This window comes from Acanthopagrus latus, chromosome 9, assembly GCF_904848185.1.
Source record: "Acanthopagrus latus isolate v.2019 chromosome 9, fAcaLat1.1, whole genome shotgun sequence".
Taxonomy (NCBI): domain Eukaryota; kingdom Metazoa; phylum Chordata; class Actinopteri; order Spariformes; family Sparidae; genus Acanthopagrus; species Acanthopagrus latus.
This window is the reverse complement of record NC_051047.1, coordinates 22,089,619-22,112,630: the sequence shown is the minus strand read 5'-3', so window position 1 is coordinate 22,112,630 and position 23,012 is coordinate 22,089,619. Positions and strand designations below refer to the sequence as shown.

The 23,012-nt window shown below is 43.4% G+C and overlaps 1 protein-coding gene across 10 annotated transcripts in view; it reads left to right on the top strand.

The window, feature by feature from the left end:
• The window catches only part of lrp1bb (low density lipoprotein receptor-related protein 1Bb), a 338,212-nt gene that overhangs the window by 47,645 nt on the left and 267,555 nt on the right, over positions 1-23,012 (top strand). Inside the window, exon 1 of one of the 10 annotated variants that reach the window (XM_037108853.1) lies at positions 1,713-2,230. The exons of the other annotated variants lie outside the window; for them this stretch is intronic. Within the exon in view, the coding sequence (XP_036964748.1) occupies positions 2,140-2,230 (91 nt within the window). The 5' untranslated portion in view covers positions 1,713-2,139. Of the gene's footprint in view, positions 1-1,712; positions 2,231-23,012 lie in introns of those variants that run through there. 10 annotated transcript variants of the gene reach the window in all.

Genomic DNA, 23,012 nt, shown 5'->3' with positions numbered 1-23,012 from the left:
CAAGTTCTCCGACACTCAGCTCCAATGTAGATTCCACACCAAACAACAGAAAACATCCTGCTACCTCTTCCTCATATGCTGGGCACAGTGTGCCAGCAGAGCTTAGCATTGTCAGTACCATCCTGACTGTATCCACCCAGAGCAATCTCTGGTATGCAGCTACATCTTAACCCTTAAATAAAACAGCATTGTGACAGTGAAGGAGATTTTCATTTCATGGCCTTGGAAATTTCACAAAAGACCCCCGAGGAGTGAATCACACAGGTGAAATGAGAGACATGTACGCAACGCAGTGCAATGCAGGAAAGTCAATGTTCCTGCTGGCATAATAGACACTTTGGTGACCTCCAATGGCAACTGTGGTCAAGAACTCTCCAGAAAACCTTTTAATGTGATGAGGTACTGCAAGGAAACACACATTCTAGGTAGGACCATGTCTTTTTAAAATACCTCTTGGATGTTTGTTGCTGAAGAAAAGGAAAAGTTTCGAGTTCAACAGCCCTGAAATAGAGGAGCTCTTTCTTCAAATGTGTAATCTTTGTTCCTCCGAGTCTCCGGTGAGGACACTTGAACTTGAAGGCAATCAAGCAGCGTTATGTAACTTGCTAACCTCAAAAACAACCAGCTTCCAAGTCATTCCGACGGCACAGTGTGTTGTAACAAGGGTGGAGGGAGTGTTTCTATCACTTGTTTCTGCATCATGGTGTCACAAACACTTCGAGAGATAAGTCTTCAACGTATAACACATTTGTAATAAAAGTTGTATTAAGCATCGACATTACCAAGCCGTGGTGGTGGTGATTGGGGGGCTAAATCACACAAAATGCCAATTTCTGTGTAATGTTGCTTTAATATAGTCTGACTGTCGGGATCTCTAAATCCATATCTGCCATCATTGCTCCTTTGAGACTCCGGAGAGCCATTGGAACTTTACGATAGATTAGAACAGTTTTGTTTTTTCCCATTATCTTGTTTCTTCTCTTTCTCAGAGAGCAGCGTGGAAGTGGTTGACGGGGGGGTGGGGGGTGTTTTTATCCCAGCGGCACACGTTTCATTGTGCCAGAAGGATTTCGGCTGACTTCTTCTCGCTGTTGCTTCCATCCATTTTTTATTTGACTCCTGTCAGACCCGGTCGCACTTGCTAGGACGGCGACGTAAAGCGAGTGACGGCGGCCTGCAACATGTTCCTCGGACGGCGGAAGCTTTACTCGAAAGGGTCCGACAAGTTCACCTCGACCTGATTAAGGGGGACAAATCGGGGACCCCTGGTGAACTTCCGGTGCAAAATAAAACACAAGAACAGCACAGAGATGACTCACAGGACAATGTTTTGGGAGAACTGTCTTGAATTTCACTCATGTAGCTGTTCCAGACTGCAGTGCTCTCTGTGTGGTCCGGTTGGTTTACAGTTTTGTTGTGTTTTTTTTTTTGGGGGGGGGGGTGCGGTGTCCTTGGCTGTGACTGTTAACAAGTCCATCAGCTCAGCAGTCATGGCTGTACACTGATCTCTTCTATGAGGTGATACACTGCAGGCTCATTCTGTGGGATGTAGGCTTCTGTAGGAGACACAGACTATTGAACTCTGCTGGTGAGAGAGAGAGAGAGAGCTGACATTACATCCTCTGACTTTTTCCTCCCTTTTCTTCCCCCCCTCTCTCTCTCTCTCTCTCTCTTTTTTTTTTCCGGAGGACCCCCCTCTGACACCTCACTCCGCCGACCGCGCAGCCAACCAACATGATGAATTTCAGGCGAGCTGCGCCACCTTGACGGCATTTAATCATTGAGGGGGGAAAAAAAGAACAAGAAGAAAAAGAAGAAGAAGCCAGGAAACGTACTCATTCTTTATCCTCCTACACTCCCCTACCCCGCCTTTCCTCTCCCCTCCGTCCCTCTGACTCTCGTCTCTCCTGCGGTCTCTCCGGTGCGTCTGTTTGCTGCACGGAGCGGAGCGGTGTGCATGTGTCGCGGAGCGGAGGGGGAGCGCTGCACTGTTCTGCGCACTGGTTCACCGAATAACGGCGCTCGGCAACCGGGGTGGTGGTGGTAGCAGCGGTGGTGGAGGGGGGGAAGAGTGGACCCGGACCAGGAGCAGGACCGGGAGAAGCACCGCGGCTCTCTGCAAGCCCGCTCTCCGGAAACATGTCCGAGTTGTTTCTGCTCGCCGTCCTAGCCCTGCTGTCGGGATTATTTCCGTGCGCCGAGCCCTCGAGAGTGTCGGACGAGGAGAAAGGTAAGGAAGGAAAGAGAGACCCGGGGCCGATGTCGGAGGGGGGGTGGGGGGGTGTAGATGCGCAGTCCGTGTGAAACTTGGCACCACAGGCCGTCGTAGTGCAGTCTGGTGCTGGGCACCGGGTTGCCAAATGTTGTGCAGATGCTGGATCTAACAAAAAAAAGAAAAAAGAAAAGAAAATTTTTTGCGTTCAGTTGATGAACGATGGAGAGTTGATCATTAAAAAAATAAATAATAAAATAAAATAAAAAATGCTCGTCATTCATTCTTTTCGCCCCTCCAGTGTATTGGAGTGCCACGCTTGGAAGTCTGCATCTTTTTTTTTTTTTTTTTTTGTCTCTCTTGTTGCAAAAAAAAATGTTGCATTGTGCCGCGTCCCGGCTTGGTCACACACGCACACGACGGTGCCACCTTTATACCAACACGTTGAACTTGCCCCCCTTGCGCATTTAGCGGAGCTCTTATTATTCTGATTTTTTGCGGCGCTATCCGACAGTGCAGCAGGTGAACACATCCCCGTGCCGAAGTGTGAGCTGTCTCTCCCCCCCGAGCTGGAGCCTGGTGCCTCAAGCCGGGAGGAGGTGGGGAGGCAGGTCGGATGGAGATGGAGATGGAGGCGCGATTGATAGGACTAGTTCAGATCGGTCAGCCGTGGAGTGCAATCCACGGTGATCTATGTGTGTGTGTGTGTGTGTGTGTGTGTGTGTTGGGAGAACTCGCGTCAAGCAGCATTTTGACTGCTGCCCGTCTGATTGTGACGGACGTCTTGTCACGAAATTACAGCATGTCTGCGTCCACACTGAGCGCTGTCCTCACGATCAGCCGGTGGTCCCCCCCTTTCGGATGGAGAGATGAGGCTTTAGACTCACCTCTCCATCAGGCTGGAACGTCTTTCAGCCTGTGTGTCCTGTGTCTTCGGCAGCTGCATTCATTGGAGGGCTTCTCATTGAGTTGTAAGATCCAAGCTGCAGGAGAATATCAGTATTACCCATGCTGAAAATCTGAACGTTTTGCTAAATAAGTTAGTTAGAGCTCAACTTTTTTTTTCTGTCCTGCCTTTCAATTATTCAGGGCTCCCTTCTGACTAGATGGATTCTGAGTAATGGGCATGGGATATGTGCATAGTTTCAAAAAAAAAAAGAAAAAGCACAGAAGAGGGTGTTTACTGCTGCCCTGGAGGTCACATTTTCCATCGCATCTTCATTCTCCTGCATAGCAATCAGGGTTGAGACTTGGCTCGCCGCGAGACCGTCCCAAATTTCACCAAATCGCCCCCCAACGTCGCGTGGAGAAGCACCGGCTTAGACTTTCCTCGGCGATCACAGTAGGCGAGAGAGAACACTGTTTACCTCTCTGTGTGCATGAAATGAAAAGATGAGTTTGGCTCCTGAACAGCCACCCCCCTCCACCCCGAGGACGCTCCAAGCGAGGGGTGAAAGACGAGAACACTACCCACCTGAACACTTTCAAAAAAAAAAAAAAAAGGGGGCTGTTGGAGTTTTGTTTTTGTGTTCGTCAGCATTGCAGCAGCAGTGAGCTCTATCGGTGTGGCATGAATCAAAGCGAAGAACAACGCGCCTTTTGGATCGCCTCGCCTGGGCTGCTCCAACAATACAGCTGAGCTGAGACACATTCAGAGTCACACACACACACACACACAGATCCTGTGTTGGGACCTGTGTCTTTGTCCGCGAGCAGACTCCATCCTTCTCTTCCGCGTTCACATCCAGAATAAATGAAAAAGCTCTTGTAGCTGTGTCTTAATGGACGGTAATGATAATAGTATTTCTTATTTCTTCCAACACCAAAGCTGGTTGTTAGCCTAATTAGTCAGAAATGAATTTGCTTTGTGGCGGCGTTGTTGTATCGAATGCCAAGTAGTGAGCCCGCGGTTTTCTCTCTACATGAATTTGAAGCCTTTCCAGGGCTCATTCATTCAAGTGCCTCCACTGTTGTTCCACTTCCTTATCATTTGTGTCCATCTAACATTGAGCGGGGGGTGGTGGGGGGCCAACCTGGCCGGCAGCACACTTGCTGATGTGACAGAACGACGTGGCTTGAGCGGTTTTGTTTTGTTTGTTTTTTTTTTCCAGACACGCCGGGACGCTGCCCTCTTGTTATAATTTAAAAAAAATAAAAAAAGAAGAATCCCAAACACTCTTGATCTCGGCCGGTGACCTCAGCGGCCAGATAAGCATCATCTGGCACAAACAGCTCAAGGTTGTTTGAAACTTATATCCAGTTAAAGAAAAGATGATAGTATGGAGGAAGACATAGATAGGTCCACGCACTAATGCAGGGGAGGCTTCCTTTTAGGAGCTAATTAGGTGAGATAGCGAGATGGTATCGCGGGCGTGCATGCGATTGGCCGTGTTCGTTAAGTGTGTGCATGTGTGCATGTGGCCTGCACAGAGTGCCGGCGGTGGAGGAGTCGGTCGGTGTCTGTGTGCGGTTTGTTGACCGGTGATTTGCATGACAGCAGTCTAGAGGTTTCTTCTTAAATGTGGCTCCCTTCATGTTGACAGAATACAGTCACCAGCTGGTGAGGACAGTGTGGTACGTATAGAGATCAGCTGACAGAACTACTAATGAGTAGGACTGCAAATAGCAGTTATTTTACTAATCAGTTAATCTGCTGATTGTTTTTTGTTTTTTTTTTTCTCAACAATAAGTTCATTGCTGGCTCTAAAATGTCAAATGCATTTGGAAAAAAAGCTCTCCCAGAACCCAGAGTGACATCTTCAAATTGCTTCTTTTGTCCAACTAATTGTCTAAAATCCATAGACTCTTCATTTTAATATCAGAACTGACAATGAGAGGCAGCAAATGTTTGACATCTGAGCTTGAAAATTAAATGAAACTATCCATCTCTTCTCAGAGTATTGGCAATTTATTTTCTTCTGATCGAATTACTGATTAATTCACTAAAAGTTGCAGCTCTACATGTGAACTGAAGCGAGACTGAATATGTTCTGGATCAAATAACAGGAGTAATACGGAGAATAGTGTTGTGATAACCGATACCACAGGGAAAACTTGCTCCAACATTGAAGGTTAAAAAGTTGATATATATATATAAGAAGGCTTGTGTACTGTTTGTTCAGCACAACAACATCTAAGTTCATTTATTTGTGGAGGAGGTGGGACTCCGTAGGCACTGTAGAGGTGCATGTGTCAACTCGCTGTCGGAGGAGAGAGCGAAATAAACCCAGCCGGCACTGGAGTCGATACTGCAAGAAAAGGAGTAAAGCATTTTAAATCTTCAGCATCGATGCCTGTCGTTATTTTGATACTTTTGACTTCACCGGTATGTAATTAATCCAAGAAGCATAGATCTAGTTGCGCCCTGTTGAAATCAGAAACCAAGCAATATTTTATTAAGTATGATAAAACACAAACATACAATGATCATTTTATAAATCCCACGAAGAGGGCTGAGTTGGCTTTTACAACCCGATCTGAAGTCAGATCGTAGTCATGTCATGTTGAACAGAGCGGTTTGCAGAAAGGTAAACTGCTAACGTTTCACTCTGGTGACTAAGTTGGCTTCTCCACATCCACCAGATATAAAAGACGGGGCGCTCCAGTAATGTAGTGTAATAGAACCTATAAAGAGCAGATGTGTAATGCCTTCAGTGTCTCTCTATAAAGTCTGGAAAAAAAAAGGAGCCTCCTAATATCACCATCTCTGCTGGAGCCCGAGTCTAAACATTTCTCAGAGAGCCTGCATTGTCAGATTTGGCGCTCTTGGAAACTTGCACTTGATCCATAACGGGGACTAGAAGTCAAGATATAAGTCTATGTGCTGCTTCGATTTTGACCAGTCCTTTTGAAAGATATGTCTCTTGTGAGTCCTCTTAACTTTTTATGGAAGTGCAACACTACTAGAGTACCACTTACAGTCAGCCCATTACTTGGGGGGGAAAAAAAAATCGCCTGGGAGAGGAAGAAGAAAGCCTCGGGACAAACTTTAGGCTGTAGCATTTATTGTCTTCGGTGTACAACTTTGGCAGATAAATATGTGTTATTTGGAAGTATGTACGCGTAATGTGATAAGTGTTGTCTTTCTTTGGATTTTGTACATTTCTTAGCAGAAGATGTTAAAGTCAAAGTAAACATCTGGCACGTCATGAGAAGGCAAAATACAAATACAAACACAACTAATTCTCACCTCATTTGGACGGCTGCAGTGGCAATTTCTTTCCGCCATAGCTCTTTGTCGTGTGTCATGATCACATCAAATATTCACTCCTTAACTTTGAGAGTTTAAAATTGGCCTAATTCCATTGAATCACTTTTTAATCAAACCCAGACTCCTGGCACGGGGCAGCGTGCAACAATTCAGGGATTTGGGCATTAATAATCTCTGACATGTGCACAATGACCATCTATAACTCTGCTTCCTTAGTGCTGCTGAGTTAAATAAATGTTCACTCTACTTAATGTCACCATTGTATCCTTACTGATTTAATAGATGGCTTGCAAGCAGGAAATTGGTTAGTAAATTGCAGTTGGACATGATAAATTGCAACAAAATGGAGATTATGCAAATCAACCCGCCTTTAGCTACATGAAACCAAAAAAAATCATACTGTTTGTGACAGCCCTGAGGCCTCTCTGCAACACTCGGTTGGTGTTATATGATCAGTGTGGCGTTTTTACACGAGAACAGCAGGGCAATGACTAAAGGTTGACCTTCAAAGGCCGGACCGGTTTTCTGTTTTCATAGCTGCTTTGCGTCTTTTTTCTGGAAGGCATTAACACAAAATGAGCCCGCCGGCTGCGAGGCCTCCTTCGAGGCTCGATTTTCGGTCCGCATCCTGTTTGAAAGTGTTCACCTCAGCAATAAGTGATCCTCAGGATGGAACGTGGCCGGCTATTCTGTCTTCACCTCAGTGATGGGAGAAAAAACCACATGTGGTTTCCAGTCGAAGCCGGTTTGGAGCGAGTAAATAAAGTGGAGGCAGAGGAGGGGGTGAAGGGACGGGGTGGTCTGAACGGAGGAGCTGATGTGTTTCTCCTTGCACAAGTGGAAGTCAGCGAATGGAAATTCGTGGAGCGGCCGCTGGCCGGTGTTGTTATTGGCATCCAAGTGCCCGTGCGCTGCACTTCAGGTGCTTTTTACTGACTATTGCTTCACAAGTTTGTTTTGGCTGGAGATCCAGACGAGTCGTCAGAACAGCATGTCAGCTGGTAACGTTGGTAGTGTTGAGAAGGTCAGCCTCGGTTTGTACATTAGCAGATTAAGCACTTCTACGGAACATCAATGTTTAGTTTTCTTCCCCCCAAAAGTACTTCAAACATCATTACTGGTTTTTCTAGGGTTTGTCTGAGCGAAGTGCTTAGGCAGCATTTTTTAGCGGGATTGCATTCAGCCTTTTTACGAGCTATGAAAAGACATTAAAACAGCTGACACATCTATCCGGTGATGTCAGCTAAGTGTTGCTGTCATTGAGCTCTTACATCTATCTCAGGGCGGAGGTGAAGTATGGCCCCAAGCTACGAGAGGCAGCAGTGCACCAGCCCACACAAGTCTCATTACGCCGTACAGTATGATGGCAGGGCCGGAGCCGACTCCTGGAGAACAAAGTTATTGAATGAAGCCATCGGATTTTGATTGTGTCACCTTTAATATCACCTCTCACAGCCTTAATGGGTTACAATTGAATCAGTAATGGATTGGCCCGCCTTGCAAAAGCCATCGGCTGTAAATTGACTTGTGGAATTGATTACCGATGGATGGAGGAGCTACATGTTTGACCCACATGATATGTTTGTGTTGCTTTTCTGGGATGACTTAATTATGTGGTGCGATCGACGTTTCATATTAGATTTTCCTGAAATGTAGCATAATCAAAAAATGTGAGCAACGAATCGATAAGCCTTTCGTTCGGAGGAGCCCCATCTTGCAGGAGTATAATCCAAAAAGCCGGGGCTCCGCCGTGTACTGAAATGGCTGCTTGATAAAGAAGTGTGGATAAATTAATAATGGAGGAAAGCATAACTGTTTTATTGCCAAATATGCTAATGAAAATGGGGCTCGTAAGGGCAGCGGTGGGATAAACCGCTCTCTCTCGCTCCAGTCAAGTTGGGTATGAGGTCATTAGGGGGTGATGGATAAGATAGAAGGCGTCATAAAATGAAATGTAAGGGTGATGTAATGTGCCTTGTCAAAAGGGAAAAAAAAACCCATGCACATGCACATGCAGGACCATCTGCTCAAACACAAATTCAGCAGAACAACTTGTGAAGTAGTCTTGCACTCATGGGCCGAAATCAGATGTCATCTTTGGACGGGGCGTGCATTTTCTCAAGAGCAACGCTGAAAGTAGTGCTGTGACAACAACCAAGGACAGATCCAGATTCTCACAACCATACTGTACTTGCATCATGCACCACTGTAAAAGCTCAGGGGGCACAAGAGCTGTTGTTGCATGTCATTAAAATGATTTAAGTAGTTGTGTTTTCATTGATAGATGCTATATATTTATATATTGTGGGGTGAGGTTGTGTCCCCCCTGGTCTACACAGTCCAGACACCAGGATTAAGTATTAGCAGGCTACATTTATGCAGACCATCGCTGAGTTCAATTTTGTATGTTTCATAGGCTAGGTACTATGCTAACGTGGCTAAAAATCGTGTCATATCACATTCACATTATGTCTGATGGTGGAGGGAACAATGGTGGAGTTAGAAGAGACAAGGCTGCCATGATAGTGACCAAGGGTCAAGTCTGGGTTTAAACATTTAGAAGTGTGACACCACTGGATATCTTTTAATATCGAGGCATCTCCAGCTGTGTTTGTCTTTAAGCCAAGACATTGTTTTTTCCTAACCATAACCAAGTGGTTCTGTGCCTAAACCCTTCATTCTTACAAGAGAGAAACTGAAAATTGAAGCTGAAGTTGCAGGACAAAGAAGCGTAAAGTTTGAACTTACCAGTGGGCTTACAGAAACATACTGTTTTCGATATTTTTTATTGGCTTAAATTTGAGCCCGCACATCTTGTATGTACAGTGGTGTAGTGAGAATTACTACAGACTGCCTGGATGGTAAAGGTTAAAGTTGGTATGCTGCTGGGTTCTGGGAAGTAAGACGTGAGCTGGGGAGAAAAACCTTTCTGGAAGGGTCTCAAAAGGGGGAAAGTGTCTCCGTCTTGGGCTAAAAGTCTGGCTGCCAGTTTGAAAGGGTGACCTGTAAGGTGGATGGAGGTGGCACCCCGAGGAGATGCCTCCTGCATAACGTTGTGTGCTCAGCATGTGTCAAAGTCAATGCAGCAGCAGCTGCCTTGTGGATTGGCGCTGCTCTCATGTAGAATTGTGACTATTCAATGAATTGCCAACCACTTTGAGGATCAATCGATTGGTCTGAATTGAGAAATTAAAGAAAAAGTTAAATGTTCTGATTCCAGCATCTTTAATGTGAACAATGTCCAATTTCTTTTACTCCTAAGTGGCAGTAAACTGATTTTCTTTCAACTTTGTGGACAAAACATGACCTTTGACGACATCATCTTGGACTTTGAGAGACACTGATTGACATCTCTCACCATTTTCTGACATTTTATCAAATAAGTAGCTATTCTTTATTAGTTCCTCCATCTGTCTAGGTGGGCCCAGAGGAACTTCAGCCTTGGACTGTGATGTGTTTATTAGCTTTTGACCAGTTAGTAATGTATCCACAGTGGAGTCTGCCTCAAACAGTCACTGGAATTCAATTGCAAGGTAGCAGGGACCTCTCCTGCAGAGGTTGTGTTACCATGGGAATAGTTGCTGTATAGCGCTGTTCAAATTCATATATAGAGAACTTAAGTATTTTATAGGTTAACCTCATGCAAGTCTGTTTTAAATCACTGGCATCTGTTGTCTATCTTTTGCAAGAAGGACGGAGCGCCTTTGATTGATTAGCTGAGTGGTTGGCACGGACTTGGCTGACCTAAATCGTTTTTTGCGGAGGTGTTTTCCTATTGTTCTCTACTTCATCGGCGTTCCCAGACTGACAGGATGACACAGACGCAGACACAGCAGCTATATTAGCGTTATAAGCTGTCAGAGTTACCACGATGAATCACGCTGTTCAATTAAAAAAGCGTTCGTTTGCTTTTTTCCTCCACATGCGAGGTGGTGAAGAGGCAGCCGTCTTCAGTGGGAGTGCTTCACCCCACACGGAGAGTTTGCTCGTTGTTGTTTGAAGTAGAAAAGCCGTTACGGTTCTTGGCACACTCGAGTCCAAATATTAAACTGGCAATATGGAGATTCTCTGGTTAATGTACGAGCATGTGCGAGCCGAGTCTGTGGCCCAGCCCCAACAACAAGCATCTCGCTGATTAATACTTTTAAGATTTGATTCATCACTTTGTGTGGGCAGAGAGCATTTCCTGCTTGTGTCGGGACCAGACATAGCAGGATTTAATTTAGGTGAAAAATATCAGTGAAGGATGCTCTGCTGAGGCACAATTTTTTTTTTTTCTTTTTTGATTTACAGTGTTTCGCTCATTGAAGTTGGGCAGAAATAAAGGAATCTTGCTTCATAAGGTTGTAACGATAAAATAGTTTAAAACCCTGACAGTGGATCGACTGATGTGTCTTTTTAGGGCTGATACTGATACCAGCCGGGAGAAATAAAGGCGACTGATAACAGATATTTGGAACTGATATACATTTGCAATAAAAACGTCAAACTTAGTTTTCAACTTGATGAACCTGATAACAATTTAAATGTAATTTATTCAAAGTAATGTTCTTACTGGTGCGCCATGCAGTTTTGGGGAAGACATCCTAAATATCTTAAATAAACAAACTATCTCTCTCTAACACAATTTTTATAAGGTTTTACTTTGTTTATAGGTGGCGGACCCTGCCACCTTTCTAACCTCAAACAGAGTTCTGGCGACCTTACTTTCCTATCAGAACAGCTTGTTTGTTCATATGGAGAAAAATTATATTATTGAGTTTATATTATTATCTCATTAATGTTGTAAATATTAAAATGTTAATCCAAAACTACATTGTGCCCCTTTAAGTCCAATTTTGAGGTGCTTGATTATTTCCATTTTTGGAGACTTTATACGACCGTATGATAAATGAAGCTGCAACTCACCCAGTTCACATTATTCAGTGTTTACAGGTGATTCATTATGACATATAACCCATCAGATACTGTTGCTGATGCTGTATCAGAGCCAAATTAGCGCATTTGTTAATTCATTTTATCAGCGATCTAACATAAAAAATCTGGATAAAAGACTGCTATCGTAAAGATGCTAGATATTGGCCTTGATAATTGGCCTGGCGGATAATTGGTTGATCAGTAATTTTGATATAATACTAGTGTAAAAAACCTGATACTGGATACCTCTTTCAGTGCCAAAGAAAAAAAAAATCCTGGGCACACAAAATAGGATATTTGTTTTCCTTTTTTAATTAAAAACCTGCACACAGCACTGCCCCAGAAAAAGTCAGTGAACACACTTTTGTGCAGCCTTCAGATTAAAATCTGACCTGTTTGTTTTCACAGCTTCAGTACTTTCACTACCATTAAATGCGGATATTGTTGCGTTTTAAACACATGGCTAACACCACATACATTTCTGACACCCTTACTGTCTACAATGGTTTAGAAATTTGGAATTGTTGGGTGACCAAACTGTGGACAAAGACAAACTGGTTATGCAGGCGGACCATGACCAACGTGTAGGTCAGAAGTGCTGGTGTCGAGCCCCGAGTGACAACGGCGGTGGCCAGAGGACCAGAGTGAGGGCTGCTGAAGCCTGGCTGGGGACTCTCTCTCCCAGCTGCCACCTGGCACAGACTGAGGGCTCAGGGCCCCATCATGCAGACTTGGCCCAGAAAACCAGAACAGGGGAGGGATTCATCCATCCCCCAACAAGCTTCATTCAGCAGACAAACCTAAGGCCCGTTGGTGATGCCGCGCCGTGTCCCCTTTTTTTAAAAAAAGAAACATTGGTGCACTTAAGCAATTAAGAAATATCGAGCCATCGAGGTGTGTCATTTTAATGCACAACTCTGCAATAATCCATAATTCTTACTTTATGGATTTAAACATTAAAACGCTATGCAGTAACAGCTCAACACAGGAGTGAAGATATTTTTCTTTTTTTTTTTTTTGCCTGATTTGTTTTTCAGTCATTCTCACAAGCCATTGCCTTTTAAAGAGCTGCAGTATATTTTCAGCCATTAGCCAGAAGATGAATAGGAGGACTGAGATGGTCTTTAGTGGAGATGCAGAGCTGTTTATAGTATTTACATAAGGCACACAGCTGTAAGGGTCTCTCAGTTAGCAAGATACCAAGTCAAAAACTTCTGTCTCACAACAGGCTGCGAGCGTGCAGACACGGAGAACAACACGTGCACATGGGCAAAATAAGCTGCTCTGAAATGAACGTCTGCGCCCTGTCTGTGTTGTGGCTGTTGTCCCTGGCAGAGCCTCCCCACAGTCCGGTCCAGTTAGATGAGAAGATAGAAAGGGGAAATTACTGGCATCGCTTTCATAGCTGTGTGCAAAGCAACGAGTGGCTATCCTCAAATGTGCAGACGCTTTTTTTTTTTTTTTTGTCAACTGCTCTGAATTTTCTGGGCTGCGCCGAGAATTTCAACCAGTCTGATTCTTTCAGTGTCAGTTTGGAAGAGCTGATCTGTGTCCGGGCCCGGCAAGAGCACTAAAAGATTTTTTTTTGGGGCCTGAAATATTTGTGAGATGGCTACTAAAGATGAATAATTTAATATGCTTTCGTGCCATAGTGCACGAATTGAAAACCGTAGATATAACCGCACTGCTGCCCCTACTTACACCTGCAAGCTCACAATTCACTCTCAACAGCTGTGATACTGGTGGCCCACGAGGATTGAGTTCAGTCTTGTGGCGGCACCATCACTGAGTTACTTTGTGTTAAAATTAGATTGCCAAGTACATCACCACCAGCTGTCATCAATCTGATTCAGTATGATTCCCTAACATGCTTCCGAGCTGCTATTGATCTCTGCCCCCATCCCCCCCCCACACACACACACACTGTGTTGGATTGGGAGTCCTATTAACTGCGTTGCCATCAATCACAGTTCACCCATGTTTGTTTGTAGAAGTCTTTGATACGATTAGAGCGGCGCTCTCGCAGTCGTACGCTACGTGGTTCCCTCTCTCTGCCGTTATATTTCGTTTCTCATGTCGGCTGATTTGGAATGCATGCAGTCGCTCCCATCTTGCTTTAGTGATGTGCCTCAGTGCTCCGTAGCCGAGACCAGAGATTAAGCACTTGGGCCTCAAACATGTCCGCTGTCACAGGTATCTCTCACCACTCAATGCCTGATAAGGGCCAGTTGTTCCTGAAACAGCCCTCGCAGAGAAGAAAACCCTGGAGAAATAAAACCCCCTCTGGACACTGAGGGATTTAATATGTTTCTCGTAGAGAGAACATTCCTATGATTGCTTTTGTGGCCTTAGACACACCAACAATTGGAGTGTATTGGCCACATTCCTTTCTTTCTTTATTTGAAGAATGATTTGATTTATTATTATTTTTTTTTAAAATTAGATTTTGCCTACTTTTACATACACCTACGTATGATTGCCCATACTTTTAATTTAACGGCGCCATACCTGATTTATTCCTGTCAAATTCCGGTTGCAAAACTTTTCCCGCGACACTCATTTAGGGCCAAAGAAGAAGGCACGGGAAAAATAAGTATTTCAAGTTCTCAAGGTCTGGTTTGTAGGAAAGTGGAATTTCGAATTTCATTTCAAACTCATCAGACGCTGAGGCTTTGTAGGTCGTGTCGAGCTCCAGCATAATCAGCAGATATCTTAACCCAAGTTTCAACATATTCGCGGTTTGCAGAAACGTACGCTGCCAACATCTATTTTGGCTCTTGGGTTGGAAGATTCAAGATGGTGTTGCGGGGAGTGTGGCTGCTTTTAACTCGTTTCTGTTTGCCTGCGTTGTCGATACTCTCCACCGTTTCCCTGACATTGCGTATGCATCTTAATACAAGTACTGATGTCAGTGCATAAGTTCATAAGTGCAAATAATAGACATTCTGCCTCTAGAACCACATAGCAACACCATAGCTGTTGCTTCATGATCATATCAATATATTGAGCTATACAATCGTGTGTCAGAAACAGAAACTAATTGTTTCATCATTTCAGTGTTCATAAAACAGCTTTGCAGACAGCCCAGCGTTCATTTTTTTTCCCTTTTAGTAAAACAGACTGTACCAGCATGCACTGAGCAGAAGACAGGGAAACACATGGAGATAGTTCCGGTCTGTCTCAGGCTAACACGCAGACAATCACATTCACACACTCATTCACACCTAGGGGCAAATTTGGGTCCCCACTTCGCCAGGCTCGATGATATTTCGATTTGGCAGGAAACCCGAAACCCATTGAAAAAAAAAAAATATGAAAAGCATTCAAAATGCACACAAAACAGACTGGAGCCCTCCCTCTCTGCGAGATGACAGTGCTGGCCATTCAGTCGCTCAGTCAGGTTTTGCTTTTAGAAATCTGTCTGAAAATGTTTTGTGCGTGTGTTGAGGCAAGTAAAGCGAAACTCCAGTGAGAAGAGGCCCAAAATAGATGTGTCTGTAAAATATGTCCACAAGCATCTGTGTATGTGTGTGTGTGTGTGTGTGTGTGTGTGTGTGTGTGTGATGTAGCTACGCATGGGTGCAGATATGTGTGTGAAAATCTGCTGTTTGAGGTGAGGAATATGGCAGTAATTAGGTGTAAACTGAACCTCATGCAGTAGTAGGTGGCCCAATCAATGGCGCACAATTATCAAGCAAAGGTCACACCAGGACGGTGTTCAGGTATTGGAAACGCATTAGCCCACAGTCACAGTCATCATGAGATGATGGCTGAAAAAATGTGGAGTAAATACCCGAGGTCGTGACGAGATTTAATAAACCCCGGCTTTGTGACAGGGAGGAGGCTGTTGGCTGGGGACATCTTCACGACACTCCCTGCTGTATGTTTTGATGATTGGTGTGCTTTGGTGTTTCATCTCTGTCACATCGTCAGTGTGTTGTGTAAAGTTGCATCACGTCCCGAGTGCCAAATGCATCCTGTGAGTAGAAGGACTTGAAGTTTGTCAGAAGAGGTGATTTCTTCCTGGCAATCTGCATGTCAAGCACACGGTTACTCTTCAGATTTGGGAACACATATCAACCATCAACTAGTTTCATATTAGCGTGCCTATAAGCAGCATATTAGCTATTGCCATGTTCCACAACTTCTAGGCCATCAACGAGAGTTGTCCCTTAATTACCTCCTAATTTGCTGCTTATTGATTATTTAAGGTGGTAGTTTATTTATAAGTTCATGCGCCGCAAGACTAGACATCCTCCCTTAATAACACTTCATAAACAAAGTCTATTCCACAAAACTTAGTGTTAATAGTGTCTGAATAACTTTTGAATTAAGTATTTCTAACACATATCTTCCCCATTATGAAGTGGGGGTTATTAAAGGGAGATTCTGGTCTTTTTTTAAACCAGGGCTCTATATTCTGGGTGTTTAATTGATTCATATTTACCGAAAGTTTTGGTCCAGTAGATCACCACATCTGGCAGCTGCAACTCTGCAATGTGTTGTAATCCTTTGGTGCAAATCTGACTGTCAAAGCTGTGTCCCACTAAAAGTGCTTGTTTTCGCCACTCACAGGCTGAGGTTGTTGTCTGTGACAACATCACAAAACTGATTTCTATGGAGGTGGACCTATTTCCAAAATAACACATCTGTCAAGGAGAAGCCTCGCTCTTCAAATCTTGCAGAGTTTTTTTAACCATCGTTGGCTCGCCTGGATGGTGAAACTCTGGTTGATTATCCAGCCGTGATTTTTGAATTGAATTCTTGCTGGCAGTTCCTCTACGCAAATGCCAAACTACTCTCTCCAACTCTGACTCATGTAACATTTCAACGAGACGTGTCCTTGAACGAGACAAATAACGAGAAGGGCAATCTCCGTGGGAATCATATCCGTAATGTTGTCAGTAAGACGCTTAGAATAACATCCTCAGCCAGTCAGTTGCAAAAACAAGCCTTTTCCGTAGACGTTAACTTTGATAGTCACAGTTGCCCAAAAGGATTACACTGCAGCTATTGCTTCCAGCTGAATCATTTACAAACTAAACCTGGGTCTTATTGACATGTTTTGGAGGTTCAATATGTAAAAAGTAGATTTTTGAGTCGCGCTGCCAGCTCATATAATACTAACAGTGGACTGTAGGATCTGTTGCCATCTCAAAAGCATCAATATTTGGTGCTTCGGAAATGAGACACAAAAATCAACCTTCTCACAATTCCGCTTTAAGTTTCAAATTACTTGAGAGTAACAATTAGCAATGACTACTGAGGTGTTTACGGTCCAGTAGTTGTAGAATATGGCCATGCAGAATAAGAGCCATTATGCCATACTAATAAGCAACTAATTAATATGTGTTCCCTTATCTTCAGTGCTGCCGAGCATACAAATACATTGGAAATTCAAAGGAAGCAACAGACTTGAGTATAAATAAGCATGGCAATTATCTATCCAGTCAGTCATGTCTGCAATTATACTGAGGGTTTTTTTCTCGAGCATGCTTTGTGTGCATCGAGAGACCAAACAAAATAATGAAGTGCAGACTGGTTTGTATGTCGTCATTGTTCTAATACGCGTTGTCCTTTTATCTGTCCGTCCTCTTTTTATTGTCCCTCTCCTCTTTTTCAACCCTGTACAAGCAGTTAATAGACATTAGTGGATAAAAATCAGAGGCATAATTCTATGAAAGAAAGTTTTACAGTTTGATGGGGCCAGACAGCACTAGTAAAGGTGTTTTAGGGACGATGTTTTTTACGTGCAAAATTTGCGCTTCTCAGAGCAACAGTTTGCCTGGCGACATAGGTGTCATCGCAGTTGTAATGGGTGTCGTTCCATGCTTGTTTGCTTGCTTTTGAAGGAACGGTTTGAAACGGATAACATATTGATGTACAAACAGCACTTTAGAGCAGAGTGGGTCCGTCTGAAGGAAAAAAAAGTTTGATGTTTGATGAATCGCTGTCATCTCTTGATTGCTCCAGCCCTCCGAGCCAAAGACGGCGTCGCATATGTCCCCGCAGAGCCCTCACATCTGCTCTGATCATTAGAGAATCACTTTGTCCTCATTAACCAGGAACTGTCAATCGAGAAAATAGGCAGCATTTACTCGACAGAAAAGTGATAAGCTTCATCATTAGACTGCAAACGTTGACTAAACTGGGTCACTCTCCCTTTGTGGCTCAGTGATTTACTGTAGCTAGTAAGAATTTACCGGGAAGCAACTTCTTCATAACAAAGTAGAGTCTTACATGATTGCTGCAGCATAAATATTTGACCTTTTATCTTGGTTTTTTTTTTGTCTGTTCTTAGTCGTTATTTTCAGTCATCGTCCTTGACTGTTGGTCTTGTGTTGCATCATGTGTTCAGGTCCTATGAATATTGCACCTGTTGCATTTTAATTAGATGTAACAATGCCTTCATCTATTATCACAGAAACTGGTAAAGGAAAAACTAAATGATCTACCTGGCTTACCTTAGAATTGAGCATAAAAGCTTTAACTTGAACATAGAACTACTTTGGAGATAGCGCGAGTTAGAATGACTGCATTTGAATCAGAGCCACAGAAGACAGCCTTGACATACTGACGTATGTGGGCTCATGAATCACACATCACAACTGTAGCGAGGTCAAGCTCAAGTTGAAGGGCACAGTCTTTGTATAGTTTGAAGGGCCATGTGGATATTAAAAACATTAATAATTAAAATGAACAACATATGTTATAGCAGAGTAAGCTAGAGAGGCGAGCGAACCGACCTCAAACAGAACAACATACCGTGTACGAAATGTTTGTCGAATGGTTCCGCAAAAGACTCTTCAATTAACTGTCTTTTCTTTATTATAAAGTAAATGCTTTGGTCCATCAAATGCAAGAAAGCAAAAAAAAAAAAGGCCACCAAAATGTACGATAATCGCTCCTAGACGTATAAGATCAGAGAACCAGATCTTGTTGACAGTACCACGGTCCAGGCTCAACACGAAGGGGGATCATGCTTTTATGGTTTTGGCCCCATGATGAACATTTGTTTATTGTAAATTCAAAGGTTTTAATGTTGCTCTGTAAAATGTTGTTTTACCTCCATACTTTCCCAACCAATGTGACTTTCTCTGGAGACTCGTTGTTTTCACGGCCCTGTCCCGGGGTTTCCTCCTGCGGTCCACAATTTGTCCTGTGAGTCTTTGACACTTTTCCCCTTTTAATTAACGTCACCTGTCTCTGGAACTGCATGGCGTTTAGTCTGCTATCCCCCTCCGAGAGTGACAGATGGGAGAGGAGGAAGAATTATTTAAAACAAACTCGAGATGCCCTAGAGAGAGGTATTCCTGTGTCTTGCGCAGTTTTAAAGTAGAGGGCTTTTACGGGTTTGACCTCCATCAACAGGCCGACAAACACGGGGCAGTGGTGTGAACAGACTCTTCAAAGGGCAGAGGGGCAAAAACAAATGAGTTGATGAATGAAAAGTGGTAAATTAAACCAGGGGCGAATTATGTTGTGTTGCTTTCTGAGATGGAAGGTAAAATTCAAATTATTTGACAGAAAATTTTAATCATCGTTTTTGTTGTTCTCACTCTTTGAATGTCAAATGTTAGATTGTAGCAAACACAGTCCTTGAGTCTCAAATGTTGAGTTGGGACCCCTGGATCCTCACTTTGGTTTTGAAATCCTCACTATTTTTGAGGTCTTGAGGTTGGCAAGTACGTTTAATCTCTCTGTGTTTTAATTTCTTGTTCACTGCTTTTGAAATCCTTGGTTTTATTTCATTTAACTTCATGTTAGTTCTCTTTGATTTACTGGCTTTGCACCTGTATTATATATTATATTTTATTTTGTGAAGCACTTCTCTTAATTGTTTGCCCAACCAAAAGTCCCAAATCCAATTACATTCACTGTCTGATCACACGCGGATAAAAGCAACACATTTGGAAGCCGTGTCTGTCCTTCTGGCTTCTTTTTTTTTTATGCTTGAAAAGAAATAAATGACTTAAATGATTAATGGCTCGTGAGAATAGTTGCAGATTAGTTTCCTGTCGATCAGCTAATCAACTATGTGACAAGCTGTTGCAGCTGGCATTTTTTTGAATTATGTACTCTCTATCAATCGAGCCAGCTCCCCTCGTGCATTTAAAACCAAAAAGAAAAAAAAAAACAAGAGTGTTTTCCAATCAATGTCCTGGTTTACTAAATCACAAACACTCCAAAATCAATAGACGTCTCTCCGCATTTACATTCTGACTTTTACTCGGGGCCGTAAATCCGAAAGCTGTGCCTAATGATGAAGGTGACTAATATGACAAAGTGTTGATTTACTGGTGATTGTTTTTAAAGTGCTTCATCTCGTGGCTCATGAGTTTGGCTCAATCAAACGCGCGGCGATTACATTACACCCTCGGTTATTAACCTCTGGGATCGTACAACAATCAAGATGGATCTGTCTTCTGTGCATTAATGTTGTGAGACATTGTAATGACACTAATTGGCTGTGTGACTCTTAGCCTAATCTCTTATGCAAGAGGTAGAAAATTACCTGACAAGTGGCTTCTATAACTGAAGCGACCTCTCCTGAGATACAGCTCACCAAAGCGGCCTATTAACTGTGTTGACAAGTACGTCGTCTTGTCAGGCGTGTCAAGCCTTTTTTTTCTTTCCCTGTGAAGCTCCTTAAAAGTGACTACAGTGCATACAAAAAAAAGAAGAAGAAGAAAAGAATCAATTCTAAAAATAAGCAGTCTTGCAAAAAGAGTGTCTTCAAGGGGGCTGTCATCACCAGTGGTGGCAAGCCTGACATGACAGTTCTCATTTTTAGATACTCTTCTTCTTGACCTTAGTCGTGTTCAGCTAACCAACATATTCATGTCTGACTCAAATTTACCTCAGTGCTCTGATTCATCATTCATAACAGTCGGTCAGGAAAAGGCAACATCGGCTCCCGGATGTCTTTGATGCAGCGGCTTCAATACAGAAAATTAAGTCTGTGGTGATATATTTTCCAGGCGGCCTGTGTGCACTCTATTTTTTTTTTTTTTTTTTTTCTCGATTCCTCTGCCATCACACCGAGCTCCCTGACACAGTTATCAGAGGTCAGGCTCCAGCATCTGTCTACCCCGAGACACTCCTCACACAGGACGTGTCGCTTATCTCGGCGGTTACAGTGTCCCTAAGGAGTTCTCGGAGAGATGTCTTTGCCAGGACCTGAACTTGAACTTTACAGTGGTGACAAATGGAGAGGTACTGATTAAAAACCAGTCACTGTTGGGCGGCGATAATAACCCCATTCAATGGATCGGGTATCAATTGGTTGTGAAGGGTGAAATTGTTTCACTTTTTTTTCGGGGGGGGGAATTAAAACATTTGTTCGCTTGTCTTACCATGAAACAGATGGGATGATCAGTACAGTGCAGTTAAAATGAAGCTGCAGCCATGAGACAGTTAGCCTAGCTTAGCACAATGACTGAAAGCGGGGGTCCGTACACCGTATGTCTAATTTCTAGTGCAGTGACAGAAACAGAAGTGTATGAAAGACACATTGAGGTGTCTGCGAAAGGTGCAATGATTATAGATTTTTGATTGTCTAATTATGGTCTGAAGAAAGATCCAGGTTGCACGGTTTCACGATTAAAATGTGTTTATTTTTACAACAGTGAGCATGATGACGGATTGATTTGCATTTTAGTTTGGTTGTATTTTTACATTAAAATTTTTACCTAAACTAATGCATAAACCAAATAACAAAACACAAAATCCTCTTTCAGGGATAACATGCTGTTTTGGTGAGTTGCGGTGTTCCTTTACTTTCTGTACTGCCTCTGGTTTTAACACAGTCTCAAACCGAAACAGATTTCTAGCATCTCCGTAAACGACTCGTGTCACTGTTTTTATATAACAATATAGCTGTTGGACTTTGGTTGGATATAGACAGTAAAACTCAGTGGTTAGGTTTAGGAAAACATTGTGGTTTGGGCTACAATCACTACATTAATCGTTTAACATACTTTCATTAGTGAAGTAACTTACTTTACATGTTCGATATGTAAGTCAGCTTTGCCTGACTTCCTCCTTTGCAGCTGCAGTAATTACCGCAACCATTAGAGGTCGCTGTCTAACAACATGATCGTGTTTTTTTTCTGATGAGGACAGGCACTTGGTGTAGCTGCACCTTTACAGTTACAAGATAGTGACATTTTAAACTGTGGTTAATAGCTAAATTGATTTGAAATTGATTCATTGCTGCATCCCCAGTGTCAGTGCTCGATCTGTGCTGGCTACCTGATTCATTCTAGGCCAGGTTTGAACCCTAAACCAATCCCCAACTGCTCAAACATGTGTTGAATGGATCAGGTTTCCGGTACGGAGAAGACTCTGAGAAGGGGCTATGTACCAGAGCAACTTGTTTGAGTTCTCACATCACTCCAGGAAGTTACAGCGCCCCGACCCCTGTGAAACCACAAGCTTTCTCTGTTATACTCTAGTTTTTCACCAAGCTAAAAAAAAAAAAGAAAAAAGAAAAAAAAAAAGCCACCTCTCTCTATGCTAAACTAAGCTCCGGGATGCAGCTTCATACACCAGACAGACTCAAGAGTGCTGTCAATCTTCTCATCTCACTCTCGGCGAAGAATAAGGATATTTCCCAGAGGAGCTAATCCCTTAAATACTGTTTCCTCAGATTTTTATAGGTGCGAGAAGTCGTGCACATTTCCAGCCGCTTGCTACCTCGCACACAGAAAGAAACGATCCCAATCAGTTCCACCCTGTGAGGTATACAGATAACCGGAGAGTACGTCGCGGGAGAGAGAGAGAGGAAGTGGGATCCGTTCATCCTCTGTGACAAAACGTGTAATGTTAACATAACAGCCCCCCCCCCTTTTGCGGCTCTGCACGCTTTGATAAGTGTCTGTTTTTTGTTGTTAAAGATATGAAAGTGAAAGGAATAAGAATGATGTTGTTTTTCTCATTGCTGGGGAAAAGAATCACATTGCACAGGTCATTTCGAGTACGATAGGAGCTTATGAATGTGACATCTGATAGTTAAGCCACCGTTGCTCATACTGTGATGTGAATGGCGCCCTGCCGGAGAGCTGCATGAGAATACAGAACATGCCATGTGTGCAACTGCTAGTTGTCGCCGCTAAATTGCCACCAAAGCCGAAGAATTTGGATGTTTGCTCAAAGCCCGGGAGACCCTGGAGGGGATCTGCATCTGCCCGTTGTTCTGATGTGCCCAGTTCCTCACTGTTGTGTTGTCTGCAAATGGAGGAAGTCTCCTCTACCGCATGATTTGTGTCATGAATGTTGTTCGTTCTTCCTCAGTATTAAGTGGGATTTATTGGCAACTTTCACCACCAGGGTACTCTCGTAATAGGAATGAGGAACAGAGTTCGTGGTGCGGTTCTGTCAGAGAATAACGCCGTAAACAAATCAACCAACCATGACTTTAAAGGAGTGTTAGCCAGCGCGTTTCTTTTTAGATGCGTGCTGGGACCTTTCCTGCACCTCAAAATCTTTCATTTCCATAGCCGCCGCAGTGTGAACGCCTGCTTCAGGCGGTGTTTCCCTGCGGATCACAAGCTCTTCATTATTAAAGGCCCCTCGCCGACCATCCTCCACACTCCTCTGACCTAATGACTTTCTGGAGAACCGAGCCACAGCTTAAAGCTCATCCCTGCTTCGCTCTCTCTCTCTCTCTGT